The following is a 27,358-nucleotide window of genomic DNA, read 5'->3' as shown; positions in this document are numbered from 1 at the left end:
GGGGAGAACTAAATTTTACATTTAAACAGGCCATTTTTTGGTTCTACTCGAAAAAGATTCATATTTACACGTTTCTTTTAAGTTTTAGAAAAATAATAACTCACAGTTTCCAATCGTTGGTTTGAGTTTTTAACTTGAACTAATTATTGAGAATTCAAGAATTGATACTACAAGTAAAATGTTTTTTTTTCAAAATCGGCAAAAGAGTGAAACATCAAAGCCGATTGGTCGCTAGAAATCGGCAGTGAAATGAGTTTTTAATGCCTAGACTCCACAGCAATTGATTACACGACAAGCGGCTCACAACCTCATAACATTACGAACAATTCAAACTATAGTATTACCATTGATATGAATAAATGGAAATAAATAAGATTTTATCATTCAACCGGTTAGTGAACGAGGCTCTTAAAACCTTTCAATAGATCTGTCGATGATCAATCGATATTTGTCAAGACAACACCAGAGGTCAACTGTGAAAAATGTTAGCCTTAACTAAGAGCTACTGGCACCCTCTTAACCGCGACCAGAGCTAATTAGACCCTCCACTAATATTCTTTGACTATATCATAACTAAAAAAAATGTCACTGGAAAGTTTTGAAGTGAGCAAATGTAGAAAATTGTTCACAGGCTTAGGTGGTTGTAACTTGGTTAATAATTACCCGAATATTGAATAGATTACTGAATCGATCTTCGAATTTTTGAAAATATTACAATACTAATCAACTCTTTGTAATTAAAACGTTCACATTTCTTCAATATTCAATCCTTGATTTCATATAAAAGCTACATCATTTGCTTCAGTTATATTTTTTGATTGACTTTTTAACAAGAATACAATAATACAATAAAGTTATTCATTCTACAAGAAAAATGGTACTTTATTTCCAATTTTTTCTTGGCAAACATATTATAGGAACAAAAATAATAATGAATGTAAGAACTTTCTTTATTTAGAAGTCATCATCGTAACAAATTCTTCATAATTTATTTGACCATCACCGTCTATGTCGGCTTCCCTTATCATCTCATCAACTTCTTCCTCGGTTAGTTTCTCACCTATGATAAATTACAAATTATAGTCCATTTTTATGTACCAAATAGTAATAAAACCTAGTTTCTAATTCAAAACTGAGTACGGTCATTTTAAATATTATCACAGACTAATGTAAATATTTTTTCATAAATCTATCTGAGCTAATAAAGAGAGATATGCGTTGGGTATATACGAGGATATATTGAAAAATTCTTAGCCTACTATAGAACCAAACAAAATTTCAATGTCAAAATATTTTATTAACCAACATATTCTCCTCTTAATTGGATACGTTCATTACAACGAACCTGCAACGTCTCTAGACCTTTAAAAAAATGTTTCTTCTTGCTCTGCAAACCAGAACTCCACATCTTTTATTACCTCATCGTTGGAGGAAAACTTACGACCTTTTGAACTTTTTTTAAGTTGAGGAAAGATATGATAGTCGGACGAAGCCAAATCTGGTGAATAAGGGGGTTGTTTCAGTAATTCAAACTCTAAATCACGAATTTTTTGCATGGCAGCATGAGATTTGTGTGCAGGGGCGTTGTCCTGCAAAAACAAAACGCCTTTGGATAGCATTCCGCGTCTTTCCCTTCCAATTTTTCCCGTAGAGTGGTCAGTAGTGTCGAATAGTAATCTCCAGTCATTGTTCTACCCTTATCCAAAAAATCAATCATGATTACTCCGTGGTAATCCTAAAAAACTGAAGTAAGAACTTTTCCAGCAGATTTCTGGACACGAAACTTCTTAGGTCTCGAAGAACCAGAGTGTCGCCATTCCATCAATTGTTGCTTTGTTTCTGGATCATAGAAATGTACCCAAGTCTTATCCACAGTAACAATTCGGTTTTGAGAAGTCTACATCGTTTTCAAATCGAGCACAGATCGAACGCGATGCTTCTACCCTTGCACGCTTTTGGTCAACATCCAAACATTTGAGGATCCATTATGCAGCAATTTTTCTCATGTCCAAATTGACGTGAACTATATGATAAAGGCGTTCGTAAGAAATATTTAGTGCTTCAGATATCCGTTTTAGCTCAATTCGACGGTCTGATAAAATATATGTCATTAACTGCATCGATATTTTCTGGACTGACACATAAACTGGTCTTCCCGATCGATCATCATCTTCAATGGAAAATTTACCTCTTTTGAAGCTTGCAGTCCAATTTTTCACGGTCGCATACGAAGAACATTGATCACCAAGGGTATTAAGCATATCTGCTTACCTCTTAACCCTTTTAAATACAGGTAATTGATGATGGTCGATACTCCAATTTTTCGATTTTCACAATCTTTTTTCTTTTTATTTATTGCGTAACTCTGGTTTTATTTTTTGACGTAAAACTTGCTATGGTAACGCAATATTTTGTTTATACATGGAACTGGTCTAGGCTAACTAGATATCAATAAATCCTCGTATGAGTGGGATGTGGAAGTTTTTATAGAGAGAAAGGTTTGTTGGAGTTGCCTCCTCTGGAGGCCTGAGGTTGTGGTCATAGGTTTGTGATAACGCTGTTTCAGGCTGAAAAAAGAAAAAAAAACGGATCTAGCCTAAATTAACCAAACGTGGCTTGAATAAGAAAAAAAGAAAGCTCCAGTTTAAAAATAACGGTTCCTTCCAGGCTTAGCGGTATATATTTTCTGTTTCCTTGACATTTTTATTTTTTATTGTTTTTAGGTTATGTTTTCCCATTTAAATTTTTTTTTGTTCATTATTTGATAGAAAGCGGATCATAGGGATGCGGGCGGGTACAGCTGTGGCTGCATTATTTCCTATCGTCGGCCATTTGGCTGGTGAACCAGTTAACCAGTTGAAAACTTGCAGCAAAATGGGTGACAATTGAAAAAGCATCTGTAATCTAATAAGATCTGAATATCTATTAAGTTTTCTTGTCGGGATCCGAACCCTTATGTGCTATCCGCTACATAATAATGGAAAAAGCACTGTTAAAAAAAGTAGATAGAAGCAAAACCTATTAGTGGGTCAACCTACTGGAGTTGAGACAGGCAAAGACTTTTCTGGCAAACTATAACCAGAGTAGATCTGCTGAATGTATCAACCTAATCAAGAACAATCTACCAAATCTAACAGGAGCTCTATCGGGAAACTGTCGCCTCAACAAACATGTGAAGACGCTAGACCGAGCAGATAATGCGACGTGCAGATATTGTAGCATAGAAGACAAAACCTCTATCCACCTTCTTTCCAAGCGTGAATCAAGGAACTTCAGAGCACTACACTTGGAAAAGCTTGAAATAGAAGACGAAGATCTCTGGTAATTAAAACCAACCCACATTCTAGACTTTTTAAAAAGAGTGAAATTAATGGATCAGCTATAAACACTGGGTTCTTGCAGCAAGAAAGAGGGGCAGATCATTTAGGTCGCAGTGTATACGAAATCTATATACATATACAAGTATACATCATGTTATTGCTGAAACTGTAGTATTTGATAAAAAATCCATACGGAGAATTTTAATTACAATTTAACCCTACCAAAAGTGCCAAGTTTCACTTGAGCCGCTATATCTCATATATGTATATGACAAGTCTTTTTGCATACTAAAAGATTATTGACATATCCCGTTTCAAAAATGTCCATAGTAATTTATCTAAAAACTCGAATCTAAGAGCAACAGCTGTTCAAATGTAGAAAGTCAAGTAAACCCAACTTATCCCATAGGTAAGGTGAGTTGAGCAAGTTTATAGGGCTAATTGAGAAGAAAGTCTAGCCCAATTGAGGGTGCAATTTTATCTGGGTATGAGATGAAATTTGTGTGATAAATTAACAATCTAAAAGTGATTTTCTTTTAATAGAAAACTAAGCATAGAATGCACAAACCTTCAAAATATCTTAAGCTTAAGATTTATATGAGATCTCTGTTAAAAATCAGACTGGATTTTTTATGTAATTATTTATCAACATAGCTTATAGTGAAAGAGTAGAAATTACTAATATCTTTAAAACTCAATCGTCGTTGCTCCTTAGCAACTGACACAAATAAAAATGAGACAAATATTTTTTCTATGACCGTGCGTTTTAGCCCACTTTCCCGCACGCATTTTAGTTTTGAAAGTAAAATTATGCACATTTTGACCATATTAGATAGTTTTTCACTTCTGGGATTATAACTATTGTTACTACAGGTAAATAAATATTTACGAAATAGTCCACCAAACAAAATTTAAACCTTTTCTAGCGTTTTGTAGCATTTTTAATTTTTTGAAAATATAAAATAATACAGATATTTTTTATCTAACCATGTAATTGTTACTAAAACGTCAAAGTTGTTCAAAACGTCTTGGAAGTGACCGAATAAGTGCAATCTTCTTCTAAATTAAACCACATTAAACCGAATCCGATACAATAATATTAATTCATCATCAACCGAGGAAGAACTTCCCGAAGCCATTTTGAAGGCTGCAAATGAAACTAATTCCGAGCTGTTACCTGCCAACTGACTTAAAACCGTTGCTGTCACCGTTATCTTTATGCGACCTGCAACCGATGCCATCCATCCTCATCGACGTCATCTACCGTCCAGTTGAAACCAAATAACTACACTGGACCGGCAATTCTTACTAGTCTACAGAATGCAACAAATTGTGTTTTCAATATTAATATTTATAATAATTAGTAGTTTTTAGTTACAGTTTTTTATATTGTTATGTTTGTTGGAATAAAATAATTTTTGAAAAATGGGTTGGTATACTTTTTTGTATATGCGGTCGTAGAAAAAATAATGTTCCTAACACATGCGTAAAGTGTCTTTCCCGCACTTGACCGCTTGCCCGAACTCCGCTCCGCGTCGTTCGGGACAACTGCAGTCGCGTGCGGGAAAGTATCACTTTCCGCACTTGTTAGGAAAATAACTATTGTATAAACCTATTCCCTGCAAATATTTTTCCTGGTAAAATTTTTTCATAATATATCGAACAGGAATAATCATCATCGTTACGTTTCTCACTTTATTAGTGTACTTTTTTATTTATATTCTTCCTTCTTTTCTGTCAATGATCTTCCTAGGTGTTTCATCTTTTTTCGTTGTTTTATTTTGTTCCTCTTGTAATGCGTTTCTTTGTCATCTATTAATATATTAATACAATAGCTTTTGTTCAACTGACAATGTTAGTAATTTTTTTAGTTTAGTACCTGTATTGGGAATGGCCGAATAATTTCTAGGAAAAGTGAATGCTTTGAAACAGTCAACTAATATACTTTTTGCTTGTACTGAATTCAAGTCTAACTGGACTGGTAGAGGCAGAAGAAGTAGGTTAACGTTCAATTTTGGATATTATAGTTTGCTCTGGATAATTTTCTGACTCCACATGCTTGTATTATATGGAAGAATGTAAGTTTTTGAAGAAGTATTCACAATATTTATACGTATTGGAACTACGGCAATGAATTAGAAACAATTTTTGATATATCAGAAATAGTTAAGGCATTACCCAGGTTGTATCGTAGCCATGTTTATTGAGTAGCACCGCAATGCCTCAAAAATAGAGGAATCCAATGGTTGTAGTGTTGTAGTTTGTCACTACAATCCAGTGCAAAGGACATCACTTCGCCGTACCCTTTGGTTTAATTTAGTACCTTCACGCCGTTTAATGGATGGTTTCAAATGTTCCATTGATACAAAGCTTGAGCTGCAGCCCATCCGTTGTCATCGCCAGCTTTTATACAGGAGCACCCCCATTGAGATAGTGGCTCTTAAATAGGTTGGGAATCAATATGTGTCCGTTTCTCCAACCAATTTGTAAGGAAAAGTTTGACATTCGAGCATCAAATGATGTTATCATACTAAGGCTCTGGGTTATGGCTTTCGAATATACAGGGTGTGCCACGACGAGTTAAAACTATGTGTATACGGCAAAATACTCATAGTAAAATCATGAAAATTTTTACGTTTGGGTTGTCGGATACCATCATTTCTATATTTTCAAAGATGGCCGACTTTTAGTAAAACCGAATAGCATACCCTATATATCAATACATTTTTGAAATCAACGTGAAATTTTAGTATACTCTTGTCAAAAAACTTTTCTCGAAAAATGCATACTATTTTAGTTATTAATTTTTTATTAATTTTTTTTGTAAAAAATTTGACCCATACAAATTATTTTTTATGAGGTTATCCCTATAGATATGAAAATGGTTTTTATTTGGTTGCTTTTAGCAAGATCAGACGTATTTGAATCTTTGTTAAGAACTACTTTACTTTATACAGGGTGTGTGTAAAAAGTGTTCAAAATTTAACTACATAAATATCAAATTTCTTCATTTTTTTAAATAGTACCACCCGGTTTTTTTCTATTTTAATGCATTCAGGGGTAAAAAATAAGGCAACTTCATGAATACTGTCCTATACTTAAACCTTACCGTTATCCAGATGCAGGTGTGTTCTAAATTTTATTTCTTTATCTTGTCAAGGTCTGTGAAAAAAGTCAAATCAAATTGTATTCTAAAATCCTATTCTAACTTTACTTTTATTCGTTTCCGAGATATTTGAGGTTTTAAATTATTATTGTATTTCAACAAGTTTTAATTTTTTATGTATACTTTTTGTAAGCTTTCTAATAAATTATTTAAATGTCATTAGTCAATTGTTGATAAGTTCGAAAATAGTTAAATTGACTCATTCTCAATTCAATAACGAATAGATAAAATGAATTTGCCTCATTTTTCACCTCTGAATGCATAAAAATAGAAAAAATCGGGTGGTTCTATTTAAAAAAATGAAGAAATTTGATATTTATGAAGTTAAACTTTGTCCAATTTTTATACACACCTAGATTCAAATATGTTTGACCTTGCTAAAAGCAACCAAATAGAAACAATTTTTATATCTTTAAGGGTAACCTCGTGAAAAAATAATTTAAAAAGGTCTGCAACCGTCAAATTTTCATAACTCAAAAAGTATGATTTTTCGAAAAAACTTTTTAGACAAAAGTATACTAAAATTTTATGTAAATTTCAAAAATGTGTTAATAAACAGGGTGTTCTATTCAGTTCTATAGGAAGTCGGCTATCTTTGAAAATATCTTAATTCAAAAGATCCGAAAACCCTAACGTAGAAATTTTCATGATTTTACTAGTATTTTACATATACAGATAGTTTTAACTCGTCGTGGAACACCCTGTATAGCTCCAAATTTCGCTTTCAAAGACTCAAAGATACTATTTTCCACCCATCTTATTGGCAGTTTAGGAGAATGAAATATTAATACCAAATCTCGTAGCACATTTGCAAATAAGGTGACGAACCTCTTTCGGGTAATATCCATAAAACATTGCAACAAGTATTTTCCTGGCTGGGAGTAAATACTTGCCTGGGTGTTGCATAACCCATAAATGAATCTTACCAAAGTCATCAGTTTGATACCAAATTATCTGAAAAGAGCATTTGTGTTTTCTCCCTTATCATTGAAAGCTTTTGCAGCATTATTTAAGTCTTTAGTACAGTCTTTAGACAAAAACTCTCAAATTTATAACAAAGGTAAGTTTGAGAAACAACGATTGGAATTAGGAACTCTTTAATTGGCGGGTGTACTTCATTGCATCAACTAGCTAATGGCGAAACCGCGATAACCCTTTTCGCTATCTGATCTAATGTTTTTGTTCGCGGTGAATACTTTTGGAGGTATTTCGATTACCCAACTTCCCTCCAACTATAGCTTATTTCAGAAAGGTATAGAGTAATAAAACTTCATTAAGTATGCAAAGGGAACACAGGGTGATCCAACGAATATTATCTATTCACAATCACTGAAGTGTGCCAAAGGCATGCCGGTGGATAGTCATAAAAAGGAAAGCCGAATCTGAAATAGGGTTGGAATTAGGCAGAGGCACTAATAGAAGGTTAAACGGTACCTGTTAAACGCAAAACGTAACTGTATAATCTACTACCTAAGTAATCCCTACACAATATTTCGATATTGACACTTCAGGCCAGAAAACATACTTTTCTTAATTATCTTACGCAATTACTTGAAATTTTATTGAAATTGAGCCGAACTGGACGGAATTCCCCATTTTATTACTCTAACCTTTCTGAAATAGACTATAGCCCAGCCTTACCCTACTTTGAATTCTAGTGGAAAGGATGATATAATTAGAAAGTTTATAGTTTGCTATGATATGAAAATATTTAATATTGTTAAATCTGTTAAAGAGAAAGAAGCACGCGTCCTGAAAATCTTGAGCGAAAGAGATTTGTTGTAGGACTAGAGAAGGGCTATATACTGATGTGTGATAATACGTATAAATGTATGAATTCAAAATAAAGTTTTTCACAGAACCATTTAAATAAATCAGCAATCTATTTATAAAGTTAAAAATTATTTCGTTCACCTAGATTTGTCATAACGTGTCTTAATTCAGCTGCAGTTATAAATCCGTTTCCGTCTTTGTCGAAAACTCGGAATGCTTCGCGAATTTCTTCTTCGCTCTCGGTATCTTTCATCTTTCTCGCCATCATTGATAAGAATTCAGAAAAATCTATTACTCCATTACCGTCAGTATCTACTTCATTAATCATATCCTAGAATTGAAATTTTTCTTTTTAATTAAATGTGTACAGTCGTAGCTGTTGTAGTTGATTAGAAATTTGTGCAATATGTTCAGTGATTGAATTGAACTTTTAGGGATCAATCTCGCTTGGTAATAAAATAAAATAAAAAAAAAAATGTGTAGAACATATGCATTACTGAGAATATTCAACGACTAGATTGTCTAGAAAATCTTAATTGTTTCAATATCTGGGGTTCGTTTTCATACTTAATGATGATATAGAAAAACGCCTTACAGTATCAATTTCCAATTTCCAACTAGATGAATGAAAGACTTTTTGCTTCATTACTAACATTTTGAATCAGCACAGAGTATCAAAATGCAAATAATATGTAAATTTGATTCACGTAATTTATAAATTAAAATTTGCCATTCTTTTGAATTCCTAGGTATGAAATGAACGAGGTAGAAAGACCCAGTTGGCGTATCAAATTGAAAATTATTCTTCAAGACCGAACAAGACTGATCCCCAAAATTTCAACTCAAAATGTTTTATTTGTTCTCTCATTCACATTATTTTTATCATCTTTATCAGTTTGTCGTACCTCTGATTCGGAATGACTGAATTGGGACCTTAAATGAAATATTATCTTTAGTAGTAAATCGAGATTGTTTGAGCATGCATGATATCCGTGCAAGTATAAGAACGCTGTATAATTATAACAAGATCCTTAATTCTTCATGGCAAGGCATGTACATCAACTGTCGGAGTTATATATTATATCTTATGATATACATGAGTTACATTCACGAGGAAGTGCTCTGCCTTATAGTCGACCAACTTGTTTGAGACAATCAAGCCGATATGTTGCCTTGTCCTTCAAGATTTCCTTACATTATAAAACATATTTTGGGAACATTATTCAATTTACTCGATCCTCTATAGACTCTGATTCCATGACATGGGGTACAGATTATTTGGGATGACATACTTCAAGAGGAACCCGATTAACGTGATTCTGTTGACCTAACCCTTCGACACAACCATACACAAAATTTTTGTATAAAATTAATAAATATTGGTTATTCTATTCGCTGTGCCTATTCTTAGCATCTCTTGTGCCGAATGTCAGTAATTGGTTATGAAAGGTCAGTTCGTCTTATTAATTGGTCAGCGTTAGAAAATTTTTTATCAAGGATTAAATTTTTTCAAAGTCATTGAGAAATTTCAGCACCTCATTCATGAAAAAAAAATCCCACCTGTGCGTGATAGAAAAGCATTCGCTGATAATTGGTCGGCTCCAATAAATATTTGGTCTCGTGTCATTGTCGTAACGCGATACTTTGCGCCGACTCATTGTATAAGGGCAGTGGTGACTTAGGCCCCTTTCACACCAAATGAATCCGAATCAATCTGGATCACTCCGAATCAAGTTGAATCTGATTCGTCATCTCCACTCTTTCATACCAGCTGAATCAACCTGAATCTATATCTTACCTGGAATGTTTAATTCTTCGCCAATTTTCCTCCACACAGAAGATATGAGATTTCTGTTGCTGTGATTTTTATCACAGGCGTTATAAATCGCACTATTTTCTTTAACTTTTAAAATCAATAACTCCACGTCCATCTCGTATGGTTGTTAATTCAAGACTAACCGGACGAGGAATCTGACAGGTTGAATCAAGTGCGACCTCGAATCAAACCTGATTGAGCCAGATTCGTCCGGTCTGAAGGCGGGAAAAGAGTCCCTTCACATTTAAACGGAGCGCTCGAAGCTGAATCTTGGTCAATCAGATTCAACTTGATTCGGACTGATTCTGATTGATTCGGATACGTTTGGTGTGAAAGGGCCATTACGCTTTACTATGAACAAGATGGAGTGGGTGAAATATCCCTTTATAGAAAAGAAAATTAAACATGGACAACTATCAAATAAGTGAAAATAAACACAGAGATATGATATGTTTTTAAAATACATGAAGGTCATAGTGCATGCATGTGATTAGGGAGATGATAGTTAACTATATAAAACTTTTTGAATTAGAAATATTCGTTTATAGTAAAGAGCTGTGCGTTTTCATTGCTGTGGCCTTGGTACAATAAACCAGCTCGAAGCATGCGCGTTACGACTATCACAACTCATTCAATTTTTTTTAATATGATATTAAACTGACCAAATATTCATAAAAGCTAATTAATTATCAGCGAATGCTTCTCAATCACGCACCCAAGATCTTTTTCGTGAATTAGTAGTTAAAATTCCTCAATGACTTTGAAAAACTTTAACTCCTAATAAAAAATTTTTGGCCCTGGCACATTGATAAGACCAACTGACTTTTGATGACTGATTTCTAAGCTTTCAGATGGTATAATTAGAGATTAGAAGTCCCATACTTGGGGTGCTAAGATCAATGAGCCTAAGACGAACTAAGTAAAGTAAATAATAATCTATTAGGGAAGTACATCCAGCCCTGAGTTTGATTCTAAGAAATAGAGTTTTCTACAAATATGAATAATTTTCATGAATATTTCTGGCTTCCAAAATTTATATTGCTCTAGAAATCTGCTACTAGTTAGGTCTACTATAATAGTTCCACTTTATATTCAAAACACTAACAATTTTGATTTTATACACTCAGTGGAAATTGAGGATAAAATGGAATAATTCCATGAATTTGTACCATTATCGTTGCCGGGTTCACCAGGTTAGAAGGTAACGGAATCCTAGAGCTCTAATTTTTACCAACATCAAACAAACAGACTAATTAAAACTTTTGCACACTTGAGAAAGACATTTGACACTACAATCATTACATAAATTCTCATTATTATACTCCTGTTGATATAAAAATGAAATAGCTGATAAGAAAATTAATGTCACTAGTGCAGGGGATGCTTTGTACGACATTTTTCTCTTAAAACTATCTTTCGTAATAGATCTATTAATGAATTATAACTAATATCAAGTACCTTACACTTCTAAAACAGTGATATTAATTTTATCGTCTGTCATTGTGCTCCCATATTCAGATCTTTCAATTTTAGTTTTATTGACTTAAAAAGAATGATACTTTTGACTGAATATCTCTGAGCTCCTTATCAATTTATCAGATTTACTCCAGTTATAGTAGTACAGTACTTTTCAGATAAAAGTATCCACCTTTAATAACTTTTGTAATACTGGTATTTAGAAAAATCCAAAAACACGTCAATTTATGTTGGAAGGGGCAAGCATTATGGCTTATTTAAACTTACTGGAAAAGCCACCCCCTCACCCCTAGCAGCATCCCCTTTATTTTTTTAAATTACTTTCCATATTTTTTATGTAAAATTTGGATACTCCTCTTTGAGCTGATTTCAAAAATGTATAATACTTGTAGGTTAAAGTGGTTAGTTTATGAGATAAACAATTTTTCTTTTAAGAGCACAAATTTTACTTATTATTTACTTTCACCTTATTTGCCTGTACTAAAATTGTTTGTACAACAGTTGAAACTCTTTAATCTTTTTAACTGTGCTATTTATTCTACTTAAAAAATCCAAACAACAAAAAACTCTACTTTTTATTAAAATTTGACATTGTCAACTAGAATTTGTGGTCACTATTGATAGTGTAATTTGATACATTATTTATTTTGTTTCTCTGGTTTACTCTTTGCAAGAAAGAATTGAAATTGTAGGTTTATACTACCAAAATAATAATTGTGCAAGAGCTGCTGCTAGAATATTTAACGAATTACATGACAGAAGACATGCAACTCATAAGTATGTAATTCAACTGATGGAGAAATTTACCACAACAGGGTCTGTTTGCAATAAACTGCATAAGCGAGAGGGACTCGTAAATAACGAAGCAATCCAAGTGGCAATTTTAGGGCAAGTCAGCTTAGAGGCTCAACAACCCCAATCGTTGTCAACAATAAGTAAAGCGATCGGTGTTTCATCTTCTACAGTTTTCCGAATTCTACATAAATTCAAGTACCACCCATACAAAGTTAAGTTGGTGCACGAGTTGAATGAAGATGATTTTGATGATCGTCTAGAGTTTTGCGAATCAATGACGCAAATTATCAATAACAATCCACAATTGTTAAACAATATTTGCTTTTCTGATGAATGCTCATGGTCATTAAATGGCTTAGTAAGTAGGCATAATTGTAGATATTGGGCTGAAAGTGATCCACATATTATGCGTGAATTCCATACACAACATCCCCAAAAGTTAAACGTTTGGTGTGGTATCCTAGGTGACCACATTTTCGGACCTTTCTTCATCAACGGAAATTTAAATGGTGAATCATATCTTGAGTTACTTAGGGAAGGGGTTGACCCACGTATTACAACAATAATAGAAAATGATGATAACCTTTCCGAAGATTTACTGGTATTTCAACAAGACGGAGCTCCCTCACACTATGCTATGCCTGTCCGACAATTTTTAAACGAAACATTCCCCGCTCGTTGGATAGGTAGAAGGGGGCAGATGATGGAGTGGCCACCTAGGTCACCGGATTTAACACCACTAGACTTCTTTTTATGGGGGTATTTAAAAACAAAAGATTATGCTACCCAACCAGAATCTCTGGATGATTTACGAGAGAGGATAGAAAATGAATGTCGACAATTAAATCCAGCCGTATTAAGCAATGTCAGAGAGGCATTTCAAAATAGATTATACCATTGTATGGAAGTGAATGGTACTCATTTTGAACACTTATTGTAACTTCATAATAAATAGCACAGTTAAAAAGATTAAAGAGTTTCAATTGTTGTACAACCCATTTTAGTACAGGCAAATAAGGTGAAAGTAAATAATAAGTAAAATTTGTGCTCTTAAAAGAAAAATTGTTTATCTCATAAACTAACCACTTTAACCTACAAGTATTATACATTTTTGAAATCAGCTCAAAGAGAAGTATCCAAATTTCACATAAAAAAATATGAAAAGTAATTTTAAAAAATAAAGGAGATGCTGCTAGGGGTGAGGGGTGGCTTTTCCAGTAAGTTTAAATAAGCCATAATGCTTGCCCCTTCCAACATAAATTGACGTGTTTTTGGATTTTTTCTAAATACCAGTATTACAAAAGTTATTAAAGGTGGATACTTTTATCTGAAAAGCACTGTATATCAGATCTTTGTTTTTATTTATCAGTTTATTTTGTAATCCAATTCCCCCTGGCAAGTAACAAATTTCAGAAGAAAAGGAAAATCTGCGATTGTCCAGAATTACAATGAAACTAAAGGTGATGTCGGTACATCCGACCAATTGTGACTCAGCAAGAGCCGAAACAGAAAAACTAGAAGATAGTCCTTATTTTTGCTATATAGTATGGTCAATATGGTCAGCATCAACTCCTTTGCGATTTATTCGATTAATACTTGCGATACCGGTACATGATAGATTTGAGTCGTCGCCTTGCTGAGCCATGATGAAGATTAGCGACCCCAACTTTGAGGCGAAATATCCGCCAAGAAGTTGCTCTAATTTTGATTAATCAAAATGATTCAAGAGATACAATCCTTTAGGAAAAGAAGACGAATGACAATACCCGTGGAGACATCAATTCTTTGAATCGCTATATCACGAAAATGGCAATAATTATGAGAAAAAGTGTCGAGGCATTCTTTATACAGACTTTTCACAATTCGTTTATAATAGTTTGGTGCTTCCGGTGATAGATCAAACCTTGTGTCTGTATTTGCGCTTTTCTGTGAGGCTAAAAAGTAAAGTGAATAAAGGGTCCTTCAGACAATACTTACATCTCTGTTATATTCAAAATCAGTTTCACCATTATTTTCTGGTTACATCTAAAAACTCTAAAGCCTTTTTAAAGGCAGAAATTTTTTATATGAACAAATATTAGCAAAAAAAATATAATAATGTACAGGCTACATATAATTTTCTGTGTTCTTTCTATAGAGGAAGGGCGCCGATTAGGACACGTATAGCACGTGAGATGTGACCCAGTACAGCACGTAGTTTTGTAATCTACAAGATTGAATACATTGACGCAAATTGACGAAGCAGCGCTACCTGACACGATACGAGTGAGCTCATAGACGTGTCCCGCTGTAGTTCAGACCCAGTTTGCTATACTACACGTATGGGTGACTAGCAAATCAATGTTTGTATGAAAAAATAGCAGGAAAAAAGTTAATAGAGGCCGTAAGAGAACACAGAGAGTTTTACGCTACAAAAAGTAGTGATTATATACAAAACGTTTAAAAGATGTCTTGTCGAATCATCTCATGCACTTCAGCAAACTAGTTTCGATTCACTCGGAAATAATTAGCAAAATTAGTATCACTCATTTTAGTTCTAATTGTAAATTGTCCACTGTTTTTCTTCTCGATAGAATAAATTTATTAGGTGATTCGAATATCTTTCTTATCGAGGAATAAAACAACATTTTCTCCTCAGCATCATCCGATTCTGATTCAGAACTACAATTCAATAACAATCATTGTTTTATTCGATTGAAAAAACTGGCAGTATTTAATATTACATCTAGAAGAGCTTTTACACCTTCAAAAGGATTGATTCCTTTTAAATATCTAACAAATCTGATCCCAGACGATTTGAAAATTTAGAAACTACCAAAACATAATTTCTTTGTGCATTATCTAAGTTGCAGCGAAATTTATTAAGGTCAATTTATAAACTTTTATCTTTGCGCCCGCGTTGGCGTCCTCATTCGTGTTCACAAATAAGTGTGATTTATAAATACAAATGCCCGCGTTCTGCAACGGGAACTCGAACCTAAAGCCGATAGGAGCATCAGAGCAAGCGCCAACGTAAGAGTTTATAAATTCCATTGTCTTAATGTTTTTATTCTGTAGCTTTATTTGGTAATAGAGGGAGAAATGCTTTTGTCAAAAAATTGTGAGCAAAAGGTGATAATAATAGGTGATAATTAGTATATAAGTCCATAGCAAAAATTAAACCTGTATGCAGCATGTCCGGACTTGTATATTATTATTAGAAATTGTTTATAGAGTAGAAGGGACTTTTAAATAAATATGCAATCCAATTTTTGTGGAATAAGGGAAAAGATGATATTTCTGATAATTCTGAACGTGGATTAGATAGGTAAAGATCGTGCTCCGCGTTCCTAAGTGGATAACCGTGCAACGATGTGAAATTGGAGAAGCGTGCTTACGAATTAGGCAAATGGATTCAAAGATGAATAAGGAAGAATCAGAATTTTTGATTTCATTTTAAAGAAGTCCCTGAAGTGAGTCCGAGTAAATATCTAACAGCTCTCTTTTGGAGTTTGTATATTCGCTCAAATTGAGTCGCACCACACGTACTCCAGAAGGGAAGGGCATATCGGGGATGAGACTCAATAAGATTCAATAGACTGTTAAGGAGGTGGATAAGTTCAGTTCTTTGGAAACTTATCCTATCGGATATAGGATATAGGAGTGACTTAATTTTTTAGATAAGACGGCAATAAGTAATTTCAAGGAATTGCCCATAATAAGTCGTAAGAATTTTACAGATTCAACGACGTCAATGGTGGTTTATCTAATAAAAAAGGCTGCAGTGTATTTTCATATGATGAAACTTTGGTTTTAGAAACGTTGAGGCAGAGAAGATTAATGATTTAAGAATAATTAGGTCACTAGATACTAGTGTCGTTATAAAAAGAAGAAACTAAATAGGACCTTGGGGCACTCCACATTCTATTGGCTTGCAAGAAGACCCTTACAAACTGACTAAGGTATTATTCAAACCATGCGAGCGGTGTTCCCCTGAAACCATAGTACTGCAATAAAATCGGAACATCTCATCGTTTCACCTTCTTTATTTCATTATAGATCACTATGAGTAATTTTTATAATGCCCAAGGAGCACTGTTTTTGACCAGGTGTCCATATCAACTCAAGCTCTTCTAGATCATTTCAGAAAGATGGAGTAAAAAGAGTATTTGTTGTTATAGATACAACGGCAAACAAGGATACTTTTAGTATTATTGAGTTATGGACTTTAGTAGTCAGAAGAAAAAAAAGATACACCCCATAACCTCATATTGGTAAACATGACAGAATTGTCCAGTCGAGAAACTGTGTATAAATTTTCGTTATTCACCGAGTAGAATCTGCAAGCTGAATCTCATGCCGTCTTCAGTCACATTGTTCTTACTTAGGTTGATCTTTTTTGGTTGGGCTGGGTCCACACGTAAGTTATCAAATCTGTTTGCTATTCCAACTCCCTCTAATCCAGTGTACCCCAGAATACTTTTGCCTACTTCATTCAACTCTAGGCGCTTAAAACCAGCTTGGGTGTTATTATATTGGAACTCAGAGCTGCTTGGCAATCAGATAACAGGATAATCTTCTGTTTGCCATAATTCCTTTTCATATATAACTAATATGTGTTTAGATTGCATATATGTCTGCTCGAAAAATTTTGCTGTATTGCCCAAGCTAACAGATGGCTTTGTTCTGGGCCAGTACACTCTTATTTTAGTTCTGTCTGCTGATTTGGTGCCATCTGAGTACCAATTGATGACATTAATATCTATTCCTAATATAATGGTTTGTTTTAAATTAAATTTGTACTCAAAGCTGAGGTTTCTCGTTATTTTGTCCTGAAGCTTTTGATTTAACCCATACTGAGTCTCGGCTCACCCTTCATAACTCCTTATCTAAACATCTTGCTTGAAGTTTTCCTTTCACGCTTTTCAGTAATATATGAAGGTGTGAAAGATTGGATCAGTTATAGTCCAATCGTTGGGAATATTTTCATCTAGGTACGAGCGTGAAGATGGATTTCCGTAATATCCACAATAGAAATCCTAGATTCTTTCCTACGAAGTTTTTTCAGGCCATCAAGGTTTCGTAAATCTACTGGTTATCTCTTCACGTTTGCTCCAAACAGTGTGTTTTAAATATTTCCCACCGATGTATGTTATTTCATGTATCCGTAGTATAAAAAAAAACACAAAATAATGAAATTACAATCACCTATAAAGACGAATTTGAATATTTTTTTGTAAAATTGAATTTCGGTGAGTGGAAACGTAAGAAACAGTATCAAGAATGAAATCTAATGAGAGAGAAATCAGACGTAACTATAACATTACCTGTAGTTCTGCCTCAGTAGGATTTTGACCAAGTGACCGCATCACAGTACCCAATTCTTTGGTGGTAATGCTACCGTCGCCGTCTTTATCAAACAGAGCAAAAGCCTCTTTGAATTCCGCAATTTGTTCTTCTGTTAAATGCTCAGTAGATTCCATTTTACCTTCGTTTGGATTATTTGACATGCTGTCAGTTTATAAATTCCAGCCAACTTAAAATTGTACATGTTGAACTAATTTTATAACCATTTTCTTCTTCTTTTACCGATATTTATTTGGTACTTTGACATTTTTGAAGCCTTTCAAAATGAATTTAGGTTATTTTGGGAATGTCTTATGTGAAATTAATTTCAGAATCAGTGTTTTTGATTTTTCCGTTGTAAACGAAGGATTTCTTATCAGACAGCTTTATGTTAAAAAACCATTTTGTGAAGTTGTCTTGATATTATTAGAATTGATTTGCGAATATGATTTTTTGTTATATGTTTGCAGCTCACAATTATAAAAATAAAAATTATTTAAAAGAACTTTCACGTATATGAAGAGGAAAAATATAGAGCTCACTTTGGCCATGATACTAATGTGGTACGCAACTTTTCAACCACAGTTAATTGCACTAACTATAAAGTCCATATTTCCGTTGTGTTGGGGAAAACAGCATACGTCTTGAGATAACTTCAATCGACCAAAATAAGACCGAAGAACCGATGTTTATAATGCGTATCCTTATCTTTGAATATCCTCTAAAGAATGTTCGCTTAGAAACAAATCATAGGTTTTTTAGGAGCATTGAAAACCGGAAAACCGGGAATATCTCTGAGCCGGAAAAAACCCGGAAATCGTCACTAATTTTCAGTAATTTCAAGTGAGCCAACCGGACATGGCAAGTTTATGTTAGTATAGCTCAAAAATATTCCGACTGTTGTTGAAAATCGTCTAATTTGATCGATACAGTATGTTGAACCTTCATCAAAACTGCATTCATACGGGCTCACTTATTTATAGTCTGACGTCGCCTGATATTGACAGCGGTTTTGGGATTCCCCTGAAGCTTTTAGGGTCTCATGTTGTTTTTTACAAAATTAATTTTAAGTGAAGCTTTTATTTAGTGCAAGGTTACCCACCATTTTGTTTTATTCATATAAGAAGTGCGATTAACACGCAGAGTACCATAATGGAAATACAAATATTGATGTCTTTCTGACCACAGTTTCTTTTTATTGTATCACTTTATTTTTAGTCAAATAATAAAAAAAGTATTGAATACAGTGAAATATTCAAGTTATTTTTCAAAATAACGGTCTTTTTCGTCGTCGGATTGCATTGATCCCCCACGGCCTCAAGCGACTGATATGCCGCGTGGGGAAAAGCCAATTCACACGAGTAATATTTTAAAAGTAAAGATTTACTTTTTTAAAAAAAAATGATTGTTATTATAATATGTCTGCTGATAACATTAAAAATATTCTCAGGTTTTATGAGAAAACTAGAAATGCTGAAGACAATTAAATATAAAAGAAATAGTAGATATTTGTTAACAGGATGTTTCTACACATGTTTGCTGATAAAGTTAGAAAATTATGATCAAGTTTCGTTATAAGAAAATAAGGTGTGTGAACTGCACTGTTATCACTCAATTATATTGACTTATATAATATGACTCGCGCATTTTTGTCGATTGCTGTGTTGTTTAGCGCCTTTGCCGCTTGTTATTTGTTCTAACTTGGTGGAGTTCACGTAGTTTACGTTTCTTGCCAGCGATTGCAATTTAGGATTTGTACTGACTCTCTATATTGACGTGATTTGGATTCTGTATTGTGTTCAGAATAGGTTACGAGGACGAGGAGAAGAAGTTGAAAAAAATATGGGAAGTTCCAAGTAGAATTACAATTAAGGGCATCTGTCCAAATAACGACGTATAATGCCGTCTAATTTATAATGATTCGATTGTCTTTTAACGAATGCTTTCCCACATAAGATATACATATTTCTCAAAGTATTTATAAAATTATAAATTTCGAAAATGAGGTATCTACGCCTATGGTAGATCAAACAAAATTGTCGGCAAAGGTTTTTACAATCTGCAATTGATATTGGAAGAACTATACATAAACAAATGTATTTCCAATCTTTAACTACATAAACATAAATTTTTAATGGTTTTTAATTCCTTCTTTCTAGGCCACATAATACTACATGTTCCTCTTTGAAAACCGCTCCACCGTCTTTTAGTTGTTTGCTTCTAAACTCCAATATACTCCATGATGTTAAAAAGGGCTACTTCAATTTTTAGACCGATTCTTAGACACAATTTTTCATTCCAACCATATGATTCGATTATAATTTTAGGTACACTGAGATAATGAATCGATAAGATGATCACGTTATTTCACATAATTTCTAGTTATATATACACATGCTCTATTGGATCTTGTGTAACATTTAATTAGGTTAATTAAAGATACTTGTTTTAATTTTCATTTATTTAAAATGAACGTGACACGTGAATATTGGGAGCGGCTTTTTACTTTAATGTGCAACACATTCTACACTTGTGTATTAGATTACGTATCAAAAATAATAATTATAATTATAGAAGAATAGATTTAATTCATTGTATTATGGTCATTTACAAGACCTTGTAACGTTGACTATTTTTCAAGGTATAAACTATCCTTACTATAACCTCAGGTTGACTTAACAAAATGATCTAGTTTGGGAAAATAGTTATTTTCCTAACAAGTGCGGAAAGTGCTACTTTCCCGCACGCGACTGCAGTTGTAAAGACACTTTACGCATGTGTTAGGAACATTATTTTTTCTGCGACCGTATATACAAAAAAAGTATACCAACCCATTTTTGAAAAATTATTTTATTTCAACAAACATAACAATATAAAAAACTGTAACTAAAAACTACTAATTATTATAAATATTAATATTGAAAGTACAATTTGTTGTATTCTGTAGACTAGTAAGAATTGCCGGTCCAGTGGAATAATTTGGTTTCAACTGGAAGGTAGATGACGTCGATGAGGAACGAATCGGTTGCAGGTCGCATAAAGATGACGATGACGGTAACGGCAACGGTTTTAAGTCAGTTGGCAGGTAACAGCTCGGAATTAGTTTCATTTGCAGCTTTCAAAATGGCCTCGGGAAGTTCTTCTTCGGATGAATCCATTAATATTATTGTATCGGATTCGGTTCAATGTGGTTTGATTTAGAATAAGATTGTACTTATTCGGTCACTTCCAAGACGTTTTGAACAACTTTCACGTTTTAGTAACAGTTACATGGTTAAATAAAAAATATCTGTATTATTTTATATTTTTAAAAAATTAAAAATGCTACAAAAAGCTAGAAAAGGTTTAAATTTTATTTGATGGACTATTTCGTAAATATTTATTGACCTGTAGTAACAATAGTTATAATCTCAGAAGTAAAAAACTATTTAATAAGGTCAAAATTTGTATAATTTTACTTTCCCGCACTAGTGCGGGAACTAAAATGCGTGCGGGAAAGTCGGTTAAAACGCACGGTCGTAGAAAAATATATTTTCACTCAAATCTCATAATGTAATCTCGGATAAATGAAGTGTATAATTGAAAGAACTTCAAGACCACCACATTGAATATACATGAAATCAGAGACTGAATTTACACTGGTAACGTGTATAACCGATAATTAAGTTAATTTCCAGTTTTAGTTGGATTCTAGACCAAATCTAGTCGCAATGTGATTATACACGCCTTCAGTATTTGCTCTACGGCGAGTAATTGCGATAATAATGCCCTTTGGGATCCTGATTTGGAATAAATTGTGGATATTACGAAATTTGATAAAGCTAATTATGGAAGAATTAGAATACATTGATATATTACTAGTGGCACAACAATTTCAAAATCTTTGAAAAAAACATTATTAATATAAAAAAAACGATAAATAGAAAAAAAATCAGTCGGAGACCGATAGAGAGGAAATTCTTTCAATAAGTGAATATAATCATCAACATGTATGCAAAACTCAGCTTTGCTTTCGCTTAAAGGCTAGATTGTTTTGTCAACAGAGATATTTCATCCAAATACCTTTGATATCAACGGTAAATCATAGAATCTTCATCGATAACTTTAGGAATATACATCTCCACATCATTTGCTCATACATCACAATTAACTGCAAGCCCTTCTACATTTTTATCTTTCATAACACTTTTGTGTTGTGTGCATTAGAAGTTTAGAACTACAGACTATACACAAATTTATTTATGAAACCCAAACTACTTATACTTATATTCTCCTTTCAGAAAAGCAAAAATTTCAATAGAATATCAACGTAAAATTGTGCTTTTTTACATAAATTGTTTTGTTTGGAATAAATATCAGCAGATGCTCACGTGAACATCAGTTGAAATATTGTTATGAAACAGACCCAGTTTGAGCTCACAAACTAATCCTTAGAAATATCAGATCCATTAACATCACAACACCGGACTTGTACTATTATTATCACACCTTTATTCATTTCGCTTGAAAATGTAATTGCAATGAGTTTACAGAATCTATATATGATTAAGAGCTTTTCGCTCAAATCCCACAAAATGCCTTTACCAAGAAGCAAACTAACTTCTTCTCTGGATTCGAAAATGCCTCCTCATTTTCTAGAGAGCCAAAAATTTCTTAAATCCATTTATTCAGATCACGCATTAACTACATTTTGATGTCTGATTGTTCAATAACTTCTCTCACTCATTTGTCAAGCTGGTAGTCATATTGCAGATTGCTCCCTGGAAAAACATTCTTCCTCACTCCAATTCATATTGCAATGCAATGCAATGCAAAAACAAAACGACATTAATAATTTTTCTCAGCTTCATAGATAACGAATTCAATTAATTCGCCCTATCAAGAACATATCCACTAATCACCCGCTAGATATATATGAACAACTCATTTCTTAAAGTTCTGTATTCATTATAATAGAGAATTTGGCAATTACCTCAGTAATTCTGTTGCAATCCCTTTAGTTGCCATCACCCTAGCTCCTGGAATATATCTGGAATTGGGCGCTGCTGACTTGTAAGTAAAGCTCTTCCTCTACGTTAAATCTTAGAATTTTCCTCCGTGCGTTACTAAAACTTTGACAGTTACATAGGCTGTGTATCGTAGGCTTCTCATATATTCCACCGAACCAGAACTTTGAATCAGTGGCCCTGCCTGTATCGTATCTGTGATTACCGCCTCCCACGTGCCCTATGATTAGTTCAACTTAGCTGAGTTTCCTTTATCCAGGGAACCAGAACAGCTCAATCGCCCTTACTCATAGAAAGCTTTGTAGCATCCTAGAATCATCTTTGATTCGGTGATCATGTTTTGCAATGATCAGTGTCGCTACAATTTCACTGTAGGAGTAGTAGGTGTCACCAAATGAAGTCAAACTTATCACAGTTTGGTTCTTCTTGCCCCAAAAGTTGGCATTCAAATTCCTTTGTTTGATCCTGACAGGGAAAGTTCGATGTTAAATATCCTTTGGATACTAAATGAAGAAACCGTATCTAAACCTTTATAAAAGAACATTCAAATTTTTAAAGATCAAATCCGATTTTGTCAAAAACTTATGGCAATAACATTGACAAAAAAATAACCTCACACTATTCTATGCGACATAGAACCGCTCAACATGTACGGACTCTTCAGATATGAAATAATTATAAAGATGATTGAGTACTGATCATACTCGCTCAACTTATTGTCACCTATTGTCACTTATTATTGCTTTAAGTTGAAAATTTACCAGAGGATGCCTTAATTTGCTACCCAAAAGTCATCTTTTTGGTCCAATTAAACCAAGTTTTAGCTTTTTTGAATATACCTAAATAATGGATACAGTTAACGTCTAGACACCTGATTGTTATATTATTCAATTTTATTTTCATTAATATGCTTCATATAATGTGAATAACAATTTATAATATTTCGTAGTTACGAGGGTTGCTACATAAGTTTTGAGGTACGGCAGCACTGATGTGAATATGTCAAACCTGACATTTCCATCATAAAGTTTGACATTTTGACATATTACCATACGAGTGCTATTTGAGTTGTTTACAGATACTTGAAGCATTCATCTTATTCAAAAAGTGACTTTCGGTTTGGAGTAAACCAACAGCAGTATGTTGATTAACTTCTTTTAGCTTCTACTTTCGGTGATAAGCCACCGCTTTTCACTGGTTTCACCGAATTCAATCGTGGTCGCACTTCGCTACAGAATGAATTTCGTGAAGGTCGTTGAAAATTGGGAGTTGTACCAGAATACACTGATGCTGTGCGTGAACAGATATTCCAAAATCGTCATGTCACATACCGTGAGATTAAGGCATACTTAAGCCCCAGAAGATTTGTTCGCATGTCGATTAGTGCGAAGAAATACTGAAAAAATTTAATCGCATCGCGGTGCGTCAAAAGACGTCTATAAGATCATAACAGGAAAGAAATTATGGATGTATCCATATTAAATCGAAACTAAACAGCGATCTACTATATCGGTCTTCCAAGACGAGCCAAATTCAACAAAAGTTGTTTACTTATGAAGCACTTCGAAGCAAATGATCGCCGATGACTGGACATGTCGCTTGCGTTCCATTAGAACAACATAGAATGCATTTGTTTGCCAGAAGTGTGAATCGAATCGCAGATGACGAATTATTCTCCACCACAACAATTCCAGCTCTCACACATCAGTTCATACAAAAACGTCGTATTGATGAATCATCCACCTTACAGTCCTTGTTTGGCATCCAATGATTTCTTTTTATACCCACGGATCAAAAATAAATTGCAAGGTCAACGTTTTTCTACACCTGAAGAATCGGTTGATACGTTCAAATGACATGTTCTGGAGATACTTCAATCGGAATTGGTTCAAACGGTTGCGAAAGTGTATTGATCATAATTGAGAATATTTTTGAAAAACAATCAGGCCATATTCAATTATAAATATTTGTTTCTATTTGTCTATGTCAAAACTTAAGTAGCAACACTCGTATATCAATAACTGTAATGCTTATTGACCAAATTTAATATATGATTAGAGATTTCACTACATATTTCCCACAAATGAGAAGGTGTAATAAAATTTCAATTCATACTTAATGTCCCAGAATGATATTCTCGGAAAGCATTGGGAATCTTATCATCTCAATATCCAATTATTTTATTTGAGTTGACAACCGACTAGACAGTGAAGCTTTTAGTTTGTATTTCATTTGCATTTGAATTATTCTGATTAGTCATAACTTCACAAAATTCCAACAGACGACTAATGAAGTTGATGAAATAAGAGGATCCTAGAAAGCTGTGTTAAACGGTTGGAATGCAAATAATAAATCCTCTGTGAATATTCCTTTGTAGATACAACGATTATTTCATTTCGTCGAAATTTCTATGCTTCAACTTTTAACGTTCTTATCAATTTTTTAACGACAAATTCATGTCTTCCAATTTATGTATAAGTCATTTTCTCGTAACTACATTAAGTAGTAAAATATGTAACTCAATTTTGTGATACTGTCACTCTGAATCTTTTCAATTAAAAAAGGAGTAATGCGAAACTTTTCAATGAACCAACTTTTTGTCATTGAGAACTAGAATAGAGGTTTCATAAAAGTAACTTACCACAACAATTTCCAATATAAAAAAGTGTCTAAAGAGATTTTTAAAACGCGAAAACAGATTTAGAAAAAGGTTTAAATGTTCGTTCCAACTAGAATCCCAGGACCATCCAATAATAAATTCAGGATTTTTGAATGATTATATGAAGATTCTATAAATTCATGAAATTTCACTTTTCTCTTGGGATGGGAATACATCCCAGTCACATAAGTACATACACGCTTTGGTTAGCAAACGATAATCAAATATACAGGAAGGAAAGGTTATATCTACAATGAATGGAATATTATGGGATCAAACAATATCACAAGCCAACAAACAACCAATATATAACTCGATTCTTGAAAGCATTGTAACATATAACAGTGAAGTAAGATATATCAAACATTATAGATCGTAAAATGAGCCAGGTTAGTAGCTCTAGCAGTCATAACTTGATGTCGAGTGAAACATACCAAAGGAATCTTATCCTGGGAAACAATGAATCCTATATTATTAAATCAAGTTATTGGTAGCTGCATACATTCTCCCAGGTTTTCTAAACATTTCTAATAAGAATCTTGGGTGAAATATCAAATAATGTTATATTTGACATCTCCTAACCTGTGCAGATAAATGTTAAATAAGATAGGGCTCTGAATAGATCCCTGAGGCAAGCCATTATATACTGTATATGTATTATAATCACGTAAAAATATGTCTACCGTTTGATTAATTCCAGTTTTTTCCATTTTATTTGCTGAAATATTTAGATCAGTTAAATCTACGAATAAACAAAGTGTCTATTGATTTTTTGAAAAACTTATCTGTTTTACCGTGTCCTCTACATTCCAATCGAATGTTTATCAACCTTTCGAAGGTTTTTGCGATATAAAATATGAACGAGATGGGACGGAAAGACGGAATGATGATGATGATAATCCAGGGTCTCTATTAGGTTTAGGTATGAGACAAACTATAATATTTTCGACGCAATCAAAGTACTTTTGATTCTTATACCAGTCATTAAATAATTGTAATAAGATAAATTTGGTGGTCTGTTCATTTTTATTAAGAAAAACTCATTATTGTATTAAAAAAAATGATGAAATAGAAGTCTGAGCTAGCAAAACAAACATATCTATTAGTATCTACTTGAAGAAAAAACATTTTTCGTTGAATTAGACCCAAAATCAACGATATTTAGAGAGATAGATATTATATATGAATAGAGGGATTTAAGGATTTTCCAATATATAAAATGATACACCTCCAATATCTTTTCGTATCCACTCCACTCCGATCTAACGAAATTCATTTCAGAGTGAACGTATTTCCTTGATAAATATCTGTTTTTAGGCAGGTTGACATCGACATAGCACTCCGTTCATAACAGTAATTAGATTATTATATTTTCACATTAATTAGTATCATTTTCAGGTTGAAAACACAATGATAAAATGTCAGAGGAACGCTTCGTTACGTACAGTGTGATTAAAATGAATTAATTATCTTAAAAATACGAAAATCGAAATGAATGAAATCGTTCAAGAAGAAATATGAATTTGACAGCATCTATTGCACATTAAAATTCGATAAGAGAATTGATAATTGTTTTTCTGTTAAGTATACAAATCAATTTAATTATACTATCAGAAAAATAAGTAGAAAACTCCTACGTTAAATTAATTTCAGAAACTAAAGAAAACAACTTTTAGAAGTAAATTTCAATGTGGGAATGAAGTGATTAGACTGATTTTCCAAATTAATTTTAGTTAAACAAACATTTAAATGTTATCTGCTCCAAATTAATTCTTTTGCAAAACTACGTAGTCTAGAAAGGGTGCTGCTACTCTTCATAGCTGAATGTCGGATACTGCAATAGTCTACAGCTGGACGGTTACAATCATTCGTAACGAAAGTCAGTGGCAAGTAAAATCTGTTCAGCTTATTTCAGCGCATTCGTCATCACCATATTGACCTGGAGTATTATATTTTCTTCACTAATGCTGCTAGGTTCAAGTAGAGCACACCACGATAAAAAAAGTGACCCCGAGGCAATTT

The 27,358-nt window shown here is 33.3% G+C and overlaps 1 protein-coding gene across 1 annotated transcript; it reads right to left on the bottom strand.

Annotated features, from left to right (window-relative positions):
• Positions 1–950: 950 nt before the first annotated feature.
• Positions 951–17,808, bottom strand: LOC130441407 (calmodulin-A-like). The gene is made up of 3 exons (XM_056775073.1): positions 17,653–17,808; positions 8,401–8,590; positions 951–1,060 (listed from the first exon to the last, which is right to left on the bottom strand). The coding sequence occupies exons 1-3, from the start codon at positions 17,806–17,808 to the stop codon at positions 951–953; spliced, it is 456 nt and encodes a 151-aa protein (XP_056631051.1).
• Positions 17,809–27,358: the final 9,550 nt, after the last annotated feature.

Source organism: Diorhabda sublineata, chromosome 3 (genome assembly GCF_026230105.1).
Source record: "Diorhabda sublineata isolate icDioSubl1.1 chromosome 3, icDioSubl1.1, whole genome shotgun sequence".
Classification (NCBI taxonomy): Eukaryota; Metazoa; Arthropoda; class Insecta; order Coleoptera; family Chrysomelidae; genus Diorhabda; species Diorhabda sublineata.
This window is presented reverse-complemented; position numbering and strand designations above follow the sequence as displayed.

What these genes read in the sequence shown, in the direction of transcription:
- LOC130441407 (XM_056775073.1), bottom strand. Translation starts at nt 17,808, where the DNA reads ATGGAATCTACTGAGCATTTAACAGAAGAACAAATTGCGGAATTCAAA. An exon ending in CTACTGAGGCAGAACTACAG is followed by an intron (nt 8,591 to 17,652) that starts GTAATGTTATAG and finishes TTTCAATTCTAG; the next exon opens with GATATGATTAATGAAGTAGA. An exon ending in ACACGTTATGACAAATCTAG is followed by an intron (nt 1,061 to 8,400) that starts GTGAACGAAATA and finishes AATTTATCATAG; the next exon opens with GTGAGAAACTAACCGAGGAA.